Consider the following 12,549-nt stretch of genomic DNA (forward strand, 5'->3'; position numbering starts at 1 on the left):
ACTGTACCACATGGTATTTCTTCCTGTTCCCCATTAACCTAGATTCCACTACTGCGGTTACCCCCAAACAACAGCATGACTAGGCGAACAGTCCTGCAAAAATTGCCTGAAGGGAAAATCAATATTTTTTGTTGGGAAAATATTTAAACGGGTTCATTTCAGATCTACAGATTCCCATATCAAGCTGAGGTTTATTAATTCTGGGGAAAGATACATCGACAGATCTTTTTTATAAAACCAAACACTGACATTAAATTCATGTAGCGGCCATGTACATGCTGTTATCACCCTGAAGGTCAACCAGCTGTAGAAAGCGGGAGAGTAACGCCAGGTGTGCCTGGGAGGTCAGAGCAGTTTTAGATGTCAATATTTCGTAAGCCAGGAGGGAACAATGCTAATATATGTTGTGGTCAATACAGTTCATAGCTGCCAAGTTTTCCCTTTTCTCGCGAGGAAGCCTATTCACCATAAGGGAATTTCCCTTTAAAAAGGGGAGAACTTGGCAGCTATGATACAGTTGTACCTTGGATCTCGAACGCCTTGGCTCCTGAACAAATCGGCTCCCGAACGATCGAAACCCGGAAGTGAGTGTTCCGGTTTCCAAACAAATTTCAGAAGCCGAACGTCCAGCGTGGCTTCTGATTGGCTGCAGGAGCTTCCTGCAACCAATCGGAAGCTGCGCTTGGGTTTCCAAATGTTCTGGAAGCTGAACGGACTTCTGGAACGGATTCCATTCAACTTCCAAGCTATGACTGTACAGCGCATATGCTAAGGATTAGCGCATAAACAAAAGGGTGGGTGTATTGCAGCTTTAATTGTTCTCAGGGTATTTTACCTTGCAGCTCTGGTTGTACTCTGATGACTGAATTCTCTGTGGCTTTTTCCTTGGCTTTTTCTTCTTCTTCCTGCGACCACTGCATGTGGTCCCTGCAGGGGGTGGGGGAATTGCAAGGGGAGGAGGGGAAATTGTGCCTTTTATTTTTAAAAGCTTCTGGAGTCTTTTCTTTTCTTTTCTCCCCTTAAGCACCACATGTAATCAAATGCCTTGTATATTCTAAATTCCATTAGCTGCTCCCCCTCCCTTCACTCTCCCGGGTCTTTAACGTAGGCCTTGATGCCCTCTGGAGCTCCTGCCAATTCTTATGCTCCATTCTTTTGCTTTGTGGAGAGTTCCAGCAGGCTCTGCGCTGACAAACTCCTTGTACTGCCCTCTCCTCACGGTCCACGGCAGCATTCAAATGCCTCTGTGGTGTGTGTCGCCTTTTCGTTGCAGGACATTCCACAGCCCGTTCTTGAGCAAGCGACAGCGGAGGTTCTGTCCTTTCGGAAACACGTCACCTCTCCAAAACGCAAGCCCATGCCTTCGTGATAGGGTCTGTGCCGTTTTGATTCCTGTGCAATAAAGGACTCATCTCCTAAAATGACACACGTTGCGTGTCATGTGCCAGCTGCGCTATGCGGCCGCCATTCCGCCACAGATTTGTGGTTATCAAAACATGGTCGCCCGGCGAGCCAAAGCATGACATACAGATATGTTCAGAAATGTACTTAGTAAAGGTGTGGGTAATCTGATAGAGGAATGCTACAGCTGGTTTTGTTTCTGAAGAAATACTCGAAATTGCTCCCATGTGTTGCCAGACCACTAAGCACAACCTAAAACAGCAACTAGAGGTGAGCTGCATGGAGCTTTTAATTATAGAGCACAACAGATGGATTTGAGTGGGATAAAGATTTAAATCTCTCCATGTCAAATAATGGTGTTCTAATGTTAGCCAGGCTGCAGTAAAAGGTTACTAGAGCTGGTGCCACACCACAGTATTGCGCCAAAACAAGAGTGGAAAAACGCTGAGCAACGCAAACTATTCCCTAGGAATTTCAGTGCCGGAAATTCAAAAGGGGCTAATGACTTAATGACTAGGTCCTAAGGCATGCCACAGAAGCAAATAAGCATTTAGGGCACAGCAAACCAATTGCTATGGCGGCACATTTCCATAAAACCTAATATTTGGGGAATGTACGTTGACAAAAATGTTTACGGCATCAAGAACAGGCAACCGGCGGTCCTCCAGATGTTGTTGGACTCCATCTCCCATCATGCCCTAGTAGCCACAGTGGCAGGGGCTGATGGGAGTTGAAGTCCAACGGTTTCTGGAGGTCTGCAACCTGCCCACCTGACTTAGAAGGAGCACAGAGCCAATCTGTTTGCCTGGCAGTAGGGAAGTGAGTCCCCCATGCAGCTTACTTCACTCACCCCAACCTAACGAGAGCATCACAGTCTTCCATAAGGTAGGATGAAAGAAATGAGGGCTCATCTCCTATTATGCTATGGATACGCCCCTATCTGGACAGGGATAGCCTAACTACTGTTGTCTATGCTCTGGTAACCTCAAGGGTAGATTACCGCAGTGTTTCTCAACCTTTTTTGGGCCAAGGCACACTTGTTCCATGAAAAAAATCACGAGGCACACCACCATTAAAAAAGTTAAAAAAATTAACTCTGTGCCGCCCTATATTGACTATATAATTATGACGGTAAGAAACACTTGCCAATTGCTGTGTTGGTTGCAATCTCCTGTAATAAGGCTTCACAAGCCGCTGATTTCTCTGCCAGCACAATCCTTTGCTCAGCAAGTTTCAGGCTGAGCTCATCCAGCCAGCTTCTTTAAGTTTGTCTAAAACCACCCTCCCGTGGTGGTGGCTGTTGAGAGCTGCGCTTGCCCCGCGTCGTGACCCGGCCGGCTTCCTTTCTGGTGGGTCAGCGTCGTTTATTGGCGGCCGCCAGGCACGTGACAATGCAAATCGCCCTTCTCGTCGCCGCACGTCGCGGCACACCAGCCAGCGTCTCGCGGCACACTAGTGTGCCGCGGAACAGCGGTTGAGAAACGCTGGATTACCGCAATGGGTTATACACAGGGCCGGATTTAGGTGTGAGGAGGCCCTAAATTACTGAAGATAATGGGGCCCTTTCTATGTCCAGCTGTCCTTTGTCAACAAAATAAAAAAATTCCTTCCAGCAGCACCTTAGAGACCAACTAAGTTTGTCATTGGTATGAGCAATTTCGTGTGCATGCACACTTCTTCAGATACCTTTTCAGATACCTTCAAGATACAATTTCTTCAATTCAAGAAATTGTTGCTTTTTTGTGTTGAATATATGCTTTATGGTAATTTATGGACCTAATAGGTATCTAAAGCCATTAGCACATAACAAAATATGTATTGTATCAAGGTAATTGTTGAACTGAAATACAATTAAGAAGTAGTATATTAATAGTGAAATAATTATTAAGCTCTAACTTAAAATGAGGGACCCAGGTGGCGCTGTGGTTAAACCACTTTCCATTTGCATGTAAGGTTTCTCTCTTCTGCTGGCTATGGATTCTGGTCTCTGAATGGCAGGAAAACATTCAGCTTCTGTGTTTAGATTCTCAAAAAAAAAGCAACAACCCCATCCCTACCTATATTTAAAAGACAAACCAATAACGCAGTAGCAAATTGCATTCATCATACCACATGTTGTGATCAAAAACTTTATCTGGATCCAACAAAACCCGTGACCCAAGGGGAGCAACTGGTTGTTTGTTACTCTGGAACCGATGGGGCATCTTGCTGATCTTCAGATGTGAAGCACAGAATCTTTTAACAAACAGCATTTCAGCACAGCAGCAGCAGCAGAACACCCTGAAAGCAAAATTAAACAGGAGTATAGATTTCTTGCAAACTTAATTATTTCAGTTAACCTAAAGAATTCCTGTCTCTTCCATGGCAACACAAATGTAGGTTGGTTTTCTCTATCCTTTCCTTTTACCTTTGTTTTGTTGTTGTTGTCATCATCATCATCATAGAATCATCGAGTTGGAAGAGACCACAAGGGCCATCCAGTCCAACCCCCTGCCAAGCAGGAAACACCATCAAAGCATTCTTGACATATGCCTGTCAAGCCTCTGCTTAAAGACCTCCAAAGGAGGAGACTTCACCACACTCCTTGGCAGCAAATTCCACTGCCGAACAGCTCTTACTGTCAGGAAGTTCTTCCTAATGTTTAGGTGGAATCCTCTTTCTTGTAGTTTCAATCCATTGCTCCGTGTCTGCTTCTCTGGAGCAGCAGAAAACAACCTTTCTCCCTCCTCTATATGACATCCTTTTATATATTTGAACATGGCTATCATATCACCCCTTAACCTTTTCTTCTCCAAGCTAAACATACCCAACTCCCTAAGCCATTCCTCATAAGGCATTCCTCCAGGCTGTTTTGGAGGGCTCTCAAATCCCATGGAACAGATTGGGAGGGGGGGGGGAGGAGGCACTGCAAGAGGAAAGGGGAATTGCAGAAAAATAGCCTCTCTTTATGTCAGTAGAGGTTGGCTCACAAGCTGTTCTGCAAGTGTGCCAGTGGCATTGGACTTCTTCAGCCTGTGTGTTTTCCTAGGGCTGTGGTCAATTGTTCTGTGACATTTCAACAAACCTCCCCTAACCATTGGTTGGTTGGTGTCCGTCTGGTCTCAAGAGACAATGGAGTGCGCCTCCAGGGTAGGGGGGAAGCAAACCCCTGCGTTAGCAGCACTGAAGTGACCTCCCCAGGGTGCAAGCCTGGGCAGTGTGTATGGAGATCTGGTCTGCCCAATGTTACATCCATGCATCAGAGAATGATTTGAGCCATGCAACTCATATTGGTTCTACTAGACTCCCCCCCCCCCAAAAAAAATAAGCAAAGGGGCCCTCCAGGATTAGAAACCCTGAATCTTAAGCTTCATTAGTTCCATCGTACATTTGCCCCTGTTTCTGGCACAATTTACCTACTGCTTTATTGTATAATACAGGCTTCCTCAATCAACCTCGGCCCTCCAGATGTTTTTTTGGCCTACAACTCCCATGATCCCTAGGTAGCAGGACCAGTGGTCAGGGATGATGGGAATTGTAGTCTCAAAACATCTGGAGGGCCGAGGTTGAGGAAGCCTGGTATAATATGATTACTCAATATGATACCTGTGTTTCTGGACTATGGATTGAGATAGGTCCTATCTTTGGTGCCCAATGGTTTTTAAAATACAAACGCATTAGGTAGCCAATAACCATCTCTGCACTCCTATCAACAATTTTTAATAAAATGATGTATAATAGTTAGTGCTTCGGAGAGCAGGTTCACACATCCCTACTACAAAACTCATTGAGTGGCGCTGAGTTACATTCTCTCAGCCTAACCAACTAACCACAGGATTCTTCTGAGGATAATGTGTTTTTGGGGTGGGGTGGGGGCATGTATGCTACTTTGAGCTCCATAGAAGAAAGCTGGAGTACACACAGATTTCTGCACCACACCGAAGCCATTTGCCAAATGTAACTCAATGTTTATTTTTTAAAAAACTTGACTAGATGTAGATCTGTGCGACCCTCAGATTGGTAAAATATTTCCGCTTCCCATCTCCCTCCACCCCACCAGCACGACACAGGAGGGTTAAGTGACCTGACGAATATCCAGTCCTGCCTCTGCAATTAATTGCCTTTCTATAACAAATGTCTCAGTTACGATAGTGACTAATGAGAAATTTGCCTGGGAAGAAACAAAATGTACATTACTAAGCATTTGCCAGAGGACAAAGAGACTGTGATACATACTTTGCATTCGGATGATTGTGCTTGTTTACTTTAATATGAAGGTTTCCGGGGGTGGGGGGGAGTGGGAGGGGGTTATGTTTCAATTGTTGCACCTTTTTTTAAAAAAAAATAATCGAAACACTCATCGCTGGAGGAACATTCTGTTCCTGTGGCAATGCGTTGTTCCTCTGCTTGACATTTCTTCTCCCACTCCAAAGGTTACGTTTCTCCAAAGCCGTCCTTTCACTGCTCTTTTTCTGGTTCCAAACACTCGAGCAAAGTGGGCACAGCGGAAATGGCGTTCGCGCACACCCAGAGCCTGCAAAATTATAGCGTGGATTTGTAAAAACGAAACAAAAGAAGGCTCAGTGCTTGGAAAGCACGTGCCTGAAATAATGTACAGCATTACCATAAAACTTCCACCGTTTACATTCCTTAATGCTATCCGACCAAAGTTGCCTCTTATGAAGTCAGCAGAGCTTTCGCATGTCATGAAACTGGGAATCTAGAGACTCTCTTCCCACCCAAAATCCCTGTGCTGTGACCATGACAATTCCCTCCCCTCTCAGGACCTGATGAACACGTTTCATTTCTAACAACTACCTACAGTCACGCCGTTCGAAATTAGGCAGGCGCCAGGCGCGTTTTGCGACTACTGCAGGTCCAATTGCGACCACACGGAGATCTCTGGATGCTAGGTTGGCAACTGGGGAAAGCAAAATATCACTTAAGAGAAGGATCTGAAATATTTTCCTTACAGCTTGAATTAGTTTTATTCTGCATTATTTGAGGTTTTAATGTGTTGTAAACTGCTATGAGATTTGTTCTTTGAAATATGAAGCGGCATAGAAATGGAATTAATCATAATAGTGATGATGATGATGATGATGATGATGATAAATCCCACCGGGGGCGGCGGGGGGAACGGAGCCTAGACATTCAAATTGTGGCGACCGCAGCCCAGGTTTAAGGTGCCATTAGGTGATTAGATTATATACATATCTGAATTTCTAACACTGCATTTTTTCAGGGAAGGGTCAGTGCATCATAATCATGGCCTGTTTATAAATACTTGATTGGTCTACAACAGGCATCCCCAAACTGCGGCCCTCCAGATGTTTTGGCCTACAACTCCCATGATCCCTAGCTAACAGGACCAGTGGTCAGGGAAGATGGGGATTGTAGTCCAAAACATCTGGAGGGCCGAAGTTTGGGGATGCCTGGTCTACAAGTATGCTAATTCTTCATGCGGCCTATCAGCAACCAAGCAAAAGGGCCACAACTCAACGAATAAGTACCATTTTTGTATGCAGAAGATCTCAAGTACAATCTCTGGCATCTCAGCTGATGGGGAAGACTTCAAGCCTAGACCCTGGGGAGCCACTAGCACTCAACAGTAGAGTAGGCCACACCCCTGATGCGCTGAGCAACCACCTTTTGAGAGCCTCTGTTCTATTGTACCGCCACCAATGGCTTCCAAACATGAGCCAGATTTTTGTTGCTCCCTACCCTCCTCTGCCACTTTCCACTCTCCCCCCCATATTCCAGAATAAGGCAGTGCCTCCATGTTAGGTGGCAACTCTGACAGTGGGGGAATTAGCAGCAAAGCCACCTGACGTGTATGTGGAGCCTTCAAATACGTGGAGACTCAAGTCCAACAAAAGTTGCATTCCTGCCAAGAGCAATACTTGGAATAGCCCGGATATATACAGTGGTACCTCGGGTTACAGACGCTTCAGGATACAGATGCTTCAGGTTACAGACTCCACTAACCCAGAAATAGTACCTCGGGTTAAGAACTTTGCTTCCGGATGAGAACAGAAATCGGGCGGCGGCTGGAGGCCCCAATAGCTAAAGTGGTACCTCAGGTTAAGAACAGTTTCAGGTTAGGAATGGACCTCCAGAACGAATTAAGTTCTTAACCAGAGGTACCACTGTATTAACATGGAAACAAGCCCAGTGGAGATAATTAGACAGATGGTCAAAAATATCTGGCAGACATAAGAGGAGGAAAATAGAGATTTTTCTGCTGGCTTGTAGCTTCACGTGAGACATGCTTATCTAATAATTGTTAAAGCATGGCCATTTTGGAAGGCTTCAAAAGACGGAGGAGCAACCGGTCTCACTGACATTTGAAGGAAGGCAGTGGACTGGTTTTTTTAAAAAAACAAAACAACCTGATATTACACATCAATGGCATGAATTATGCCAAAGATTATTTGTACCGCTTTGAACTTTGTTGACCAGGGTGGATAAAAATCAATGATTTTTTTTAAAAATAAAAAAAATCGGATTTTTTTAAATTTAAATCGATTTTTTAAAAATAAAATGCTTTTTGAGGAAAATATATTACCATCCAAAGGATGTTCCATCATGAAATAAAGATTAGTTTTTTAAGGTTGTATATGTTTTAGGGTAAATAAATTCCATTAATCCAGTCACAATTTTATGCTCTTCCAGAGGTTTTTGTAAGATTATTGGGCAGTTTCTCTGCCTACAAGATATTATCACAGATGCTTGGTTTACTTTTGCAGTTCTCAAAACTGAATTTGACTCAACAGAGATCACATGCCTCTTCTTCACAGCAAAAATGTTATAACATGAACAGAGTTGAGAAAAAGACCTTAATCCTATTGTTCTACAAACCTATGAATACAGAAACAACCCCTTCAGTGCTAAGTTTCAATAAGTTCACTGAACAGAATAGAAACAATATTTTTCTGATTGTTTGGAGTAAGTATTTAAGTTTTTCATGTGTAGGCTGGGCTGACAGTCTAAGTTTCTTAAAATATATATATATTGTTTTTGTTTAGCCAAATTAGTTAACAAACATGGATGTTTGTTTAAGCAAATAACATATGCTGTAATGTTATTGTTTCAGTTGAATAAATCTATTTAAATTGTTATTATTAAGGTAATGATTATTTTTCTCCTTCCTAAGTACAACAGTAAAGTTGTCCAAATATGAATGATTAACCTATTAAACTGGGGATAAAAAACTAATATGAAAAGATGTTATTCTAAAAATCTTCATCTACTCGCCTATTAAAGTTATACCAGCAAGAATTAGTCTTTATGTAGAAAACTATGATTTAAATCAAGCCTTACTGACTAGTGATTTAAATCGTGATTTAAATCAGTTTGATTTAAATCAAATCCACCCTGTTGTTGACTCAAGCCAGACTCATTGGAACAGAATGTTTGTTGCGACCTGCCTCTCATACAATATTTTTAGTGTGTCAGCCCAGCCCGCTGGGGTACAGCTTGATTGCTAAAGAAATGACAGATCACTTGACTTTCAACAACATACTGCAAACATGTTCATGGAGCCCTTTAATTGTAGGCCCAACAGCACCATCCTGAATAATCTACTGCTGAAGAAACTCCCAGGAGAGATTTGCCAGACACCTACTTTATTGACATTTTGATGCCATTTTGACACCTTTATTTCCCCCAAGCAATTGAGGTACAATTTTAGTCTTTTTTTGTAGCCTTTAAAATTTATTACAGATTTTCAATACCTATTTTATGTGTTTCATAGATTCGTCGAGTTGGAACAGCCTTTGAGAATCATCAAGTTGGAAGGTGTTTCAGAGGCTCAATGCAAGATCTGCAACTGCAGCACCCCTGGCAGATGACCTCCTGGTCTCTGCTGGAAATACTTAACATAAGAAGGCCAATGGCCCATTTAGTACTCCATCCCATTCTCACGGTGGAGGACCAGATGCCTGTGGGAAACCCATAAGTAGAACCTGAGGATAACGATATGATACGATACGATAATCTTTATTGTCATTGTCCCATGCAGAACAACAAAATTGAGAATCTGCATCAAACTTACCAGCCTACTATCCAAAAAAATGCATATCGACTCGCTACCCACCCTGCCTATACATAATTAACCCCCTCCTGATTTGCATTTTGATTGATAATAGCACTCTGCCCACCAGCGAACCCCAGAAACTGGCATTCAGAATCATTTTTGCCTTTGACAGTGGAGGTAGAATACAGTCACTGTGACTAGTAGCCATTACAAGCAGCTTCCAGTGATGGAGAGCTTAGCACTTCCTGAGGGCATCTGCTCTTACCAAAATGAATGTTATCCTAATGCAGGGGTCAGCAACCTTTTTCAGCTGTGGGCCGATCCACTGTCCCTCAGACCTTGTTGGGGGCCGGACTATATTTTGAAAAAAATATTGAACAAATTCCTATGCCCCACAAATAACCCAGAGATGCAATTTATATAAAAGCACACATTCTACTCATGTAAAAACACCAGGCAGGCCCCACAACTAACCCAGAGATGCATTTTAAATAAAAGCACACATTCTACTCATGTAAAAACATGCTGATTCCTGGAACGTCCGTGGACTGGATTGAGAAGGCTATTGGGCCGCATCCGGCCCACGGGCCTTAGGTTGCCTACCCCAGTCCTAATGCTTAGCCAAGATCCGCTTTCCTTCAATTTCCATCTACTGTATTGGCCGTCGTCTTGGCCCCTGGAGCGACAGGGAACAAGTCTTCTCCATCTTTTACATGAGAGCAGTTTAGATATTTGAATGCAATGCAATACGTGCCCCTCCTTCATCTTCTCTTCTCCAAGTTAAACATCCTTCACCAGTTGCTCCTCAAAGGACCAAAACCTTCACTATTCTGGGGAGAGGTGTAGCATGTCAACCCTATATAGCTAATAGCACTCAAATATTTCATGGCACCAAAACCACCACTGTGACAGTTTGCTTCTTTAAATTTCATTACGGCATCATTTTTAAAGCAAAGGCAGGGAGGAAGGGCTGTTTGCAACCTAACCAGAAATCACTGTTTCTCGGTGGCCTTACTGGCAAAGCCAAAAAGTGTTGTCGAGAGCCCCACTGCTCTCATCTAACACTTTCCTGAGGGAAAAGCCATGTGTGCTGCTACCCGATGTGCTCTGTGCATCTTTGGGAAACAGCCCTAAAGGGCACATGCTTTTCCGGTTAATAAGGCATATTTCCTTGATGTCTAGAACAGGCATAGGCAACCTTGGCTCTCCAGATGTTTTGGAACTACAACTCCCATGATCCCTGACCACTGGCCCTGTTAACTAAGGATCATGGGAGTTGTAGTTCCAAAACATTCTGCAGAGCCAAGGTTGCCTATGCCTGCTCTAGAATATAGTAACAGAGCCTTTCAGATACCCAGGTTCCAAGAGTTTAGGACTTTATACAGTAATCAGAACCTTGTACTGAACCAGGAAACAAACTAGAAGGCAGCACAGACTCAGAAGAATCGGAGAGAGATGCAAATCCGGCTTAAAAACCTAATCATTGCATTCTGACCCAGCTGAAGTTTCTAAACATTTTCAAGATCCAGCGCCACACAAATAAAGAAGTTAGCCACAGCGAAAGGCATTCATTCATTAGACCATGTGAGAGTAACTTCTGTCCCTCCAGTTTTTTGTTTTGCTGAACTACAACTCCCATCATCCCTTGCCACTTACTACACTCACTGGGGGGGGGGAATGTGAGTTGTAGTTCAGCAACCATCTGGAGGAGGCATACCCAAACTTGGCCCTCCAGATGAATTCGGACTACAGTTCCCATCATCCTTGACCACTGTTCCTGTTAGCTAGGGCAGTGTTTCTCAACCTTTTTTGGGCCAAGGCACACTTGTTCCATGAAAAAAATCACGAGGCACACCACCATTAAAAAAGTTAAAAAATTTAACTCTGTGCCGCCCTATATTGACTATATAATTATGACTGTAAGAAACACTTGCCAATTGCTGTGTTGGTTGCAATCTCCTGTAATAAGGCTTCACAAGCCGCTGATTTCTCTGCCAGCACAATCCTTTGCTCAGCAAGTTTCAGGTTGAGCTCATCCAGCCAGCTTCTTTAAGTTTGTCTAAAACCACCCTCCCGTGGTGGTGGCTGTTGAGAGTTGCGCTTGCCCCGCGTCGTGACCCGGCCGGCTTCCTTTCCGGCGGGTTAGTGTATTATATTGGCGGCCGCCAGGCACGAGACAATGCAAATTGCCCTTCTCGTCGCCGCACGTCGCGGCACACCAGCCAGTGTCTCGCGGCACACTAGTGTGCCGCGGAACAGCGGTTGAGAAACGCTGAGCTAGGGGTTATGGGAGTTGTAGTCCCAAAACAGCTGGAGGGCCAAGTTTGGGGGTGCCTGATCTGGAGGGACAAAGGTTCCCACAATTGACTAAGACATATCAAACTTGGCAGAAGTTCCTCGCATCAGGCACAGGCTTCCACCACCGTTTTTCAACTAGCGTTTCCACTGAACCACAGAGACTCCCATATCCCTCTTGGCGAGTTAAGAAAGTTCAAGATGCAGCCCAGAAGGGAGCGAGCACACGTGGGAGCCTTTCAATCTCAAGCAGCTTTCCTTGGATCTGCGGAAGTACTGTAAATCCAGACGCTTCTATTTAGCGTATCTCCGAATTTCTGGACTTCCCACCTTCCCCTCCGTAGGTCCTATATATTAAACCTTTTCTACCGCATCTTTTACAATAATCCATCAGTCCATCAATCGTCCATTAGGGCTGCTCTCTTAGCTCGACTAACTTAAGACATTCGGGCATTTGATTTTAGGGTTTTAATGTTTTTGATTAAAAAAAAATTCTCTGCCGGGTCAGCAGTTTTTTTTAATAAAAAAAACCAACAGGTAAGATCTAATGCAACCTTGATTCCCACGAGGAGAATAGAACTCACCTTCAGGACGCTATATGCCATGCAGTGCCAAAACAAAACAAAAACCCAAAACACTTTTCGGACATCCTTATCCACGTGCTTCCTCGCGTCCAGTCGTTAACAGTTACCAAATGTAATGGTATTCCAAAAAATAAGAAGAAATGTACAGGACGTGGGGTATTAATAATGATGATGATGATAACACTTGCACGGCTCCTTCGTGCAACCTTCTCAACCCTCCGCTCCCGCGCTGCAAACCAGCAGCCGGCCAAG

General features: G+C 44.0%; 1 protein-coding gene across 2 annotated transcripts in view; it reads right to left on the reverse strand.

The window, feature by feature from the left end:
* METTL8 (methyltransferase 8, tRNA N3-cytidine) overlaps positions 1-12,530 on the reverse strand; it is a 28,795-nt gene extending 16,265 nt beyond the window's left edge. The window contains exons 1-4 of one of the 2 annotated variants that reach the window (XM_060281168.2): positions 12,298-12,530; positions 5,617-5,914; positions 3,511-3,681; positions 836-927 (exon numbers count right to left, since the gene is read on the reverse strand). In XM_060281168.2, coding sequence (XP_060137151.2) covers positions 836-927; positions 3,511-3,653 — 235 coding nt within the window. In that variant the 5' untranslated portion in view covers positions 3,654-3,681; positions 5,617-5,914; positions 12,298-12,530. Of the gene's footprint in view, positions 1-835; positions 928-3,510; positions 3,682-5,616; positions 5,915-9,116; positions 9,324-12,297 lie in introns of both variants that reach the window. The other variant, XM_088658472.1, reaches the window with a different exon arrangement.
* Between the last annotated feature and the right edge of the window lie 19 nt (positions 12,531-12,549).

The sequence above is a fragment of the Zootoca vivipara genome, chromosome 1, assembly GCF_965207765.1.
Source record: "Zootoca vivipara chromosome 1, rZooViv2.hap1.1, whole genome shotgun sequence".
Taxonomy (NCBI): domain Eukaryota; kingdom Metazoa; phylum Chordata; class Lepidosauria; order Squamata; family Lacertidae; genus Zootoca; species Zootoca vivipara.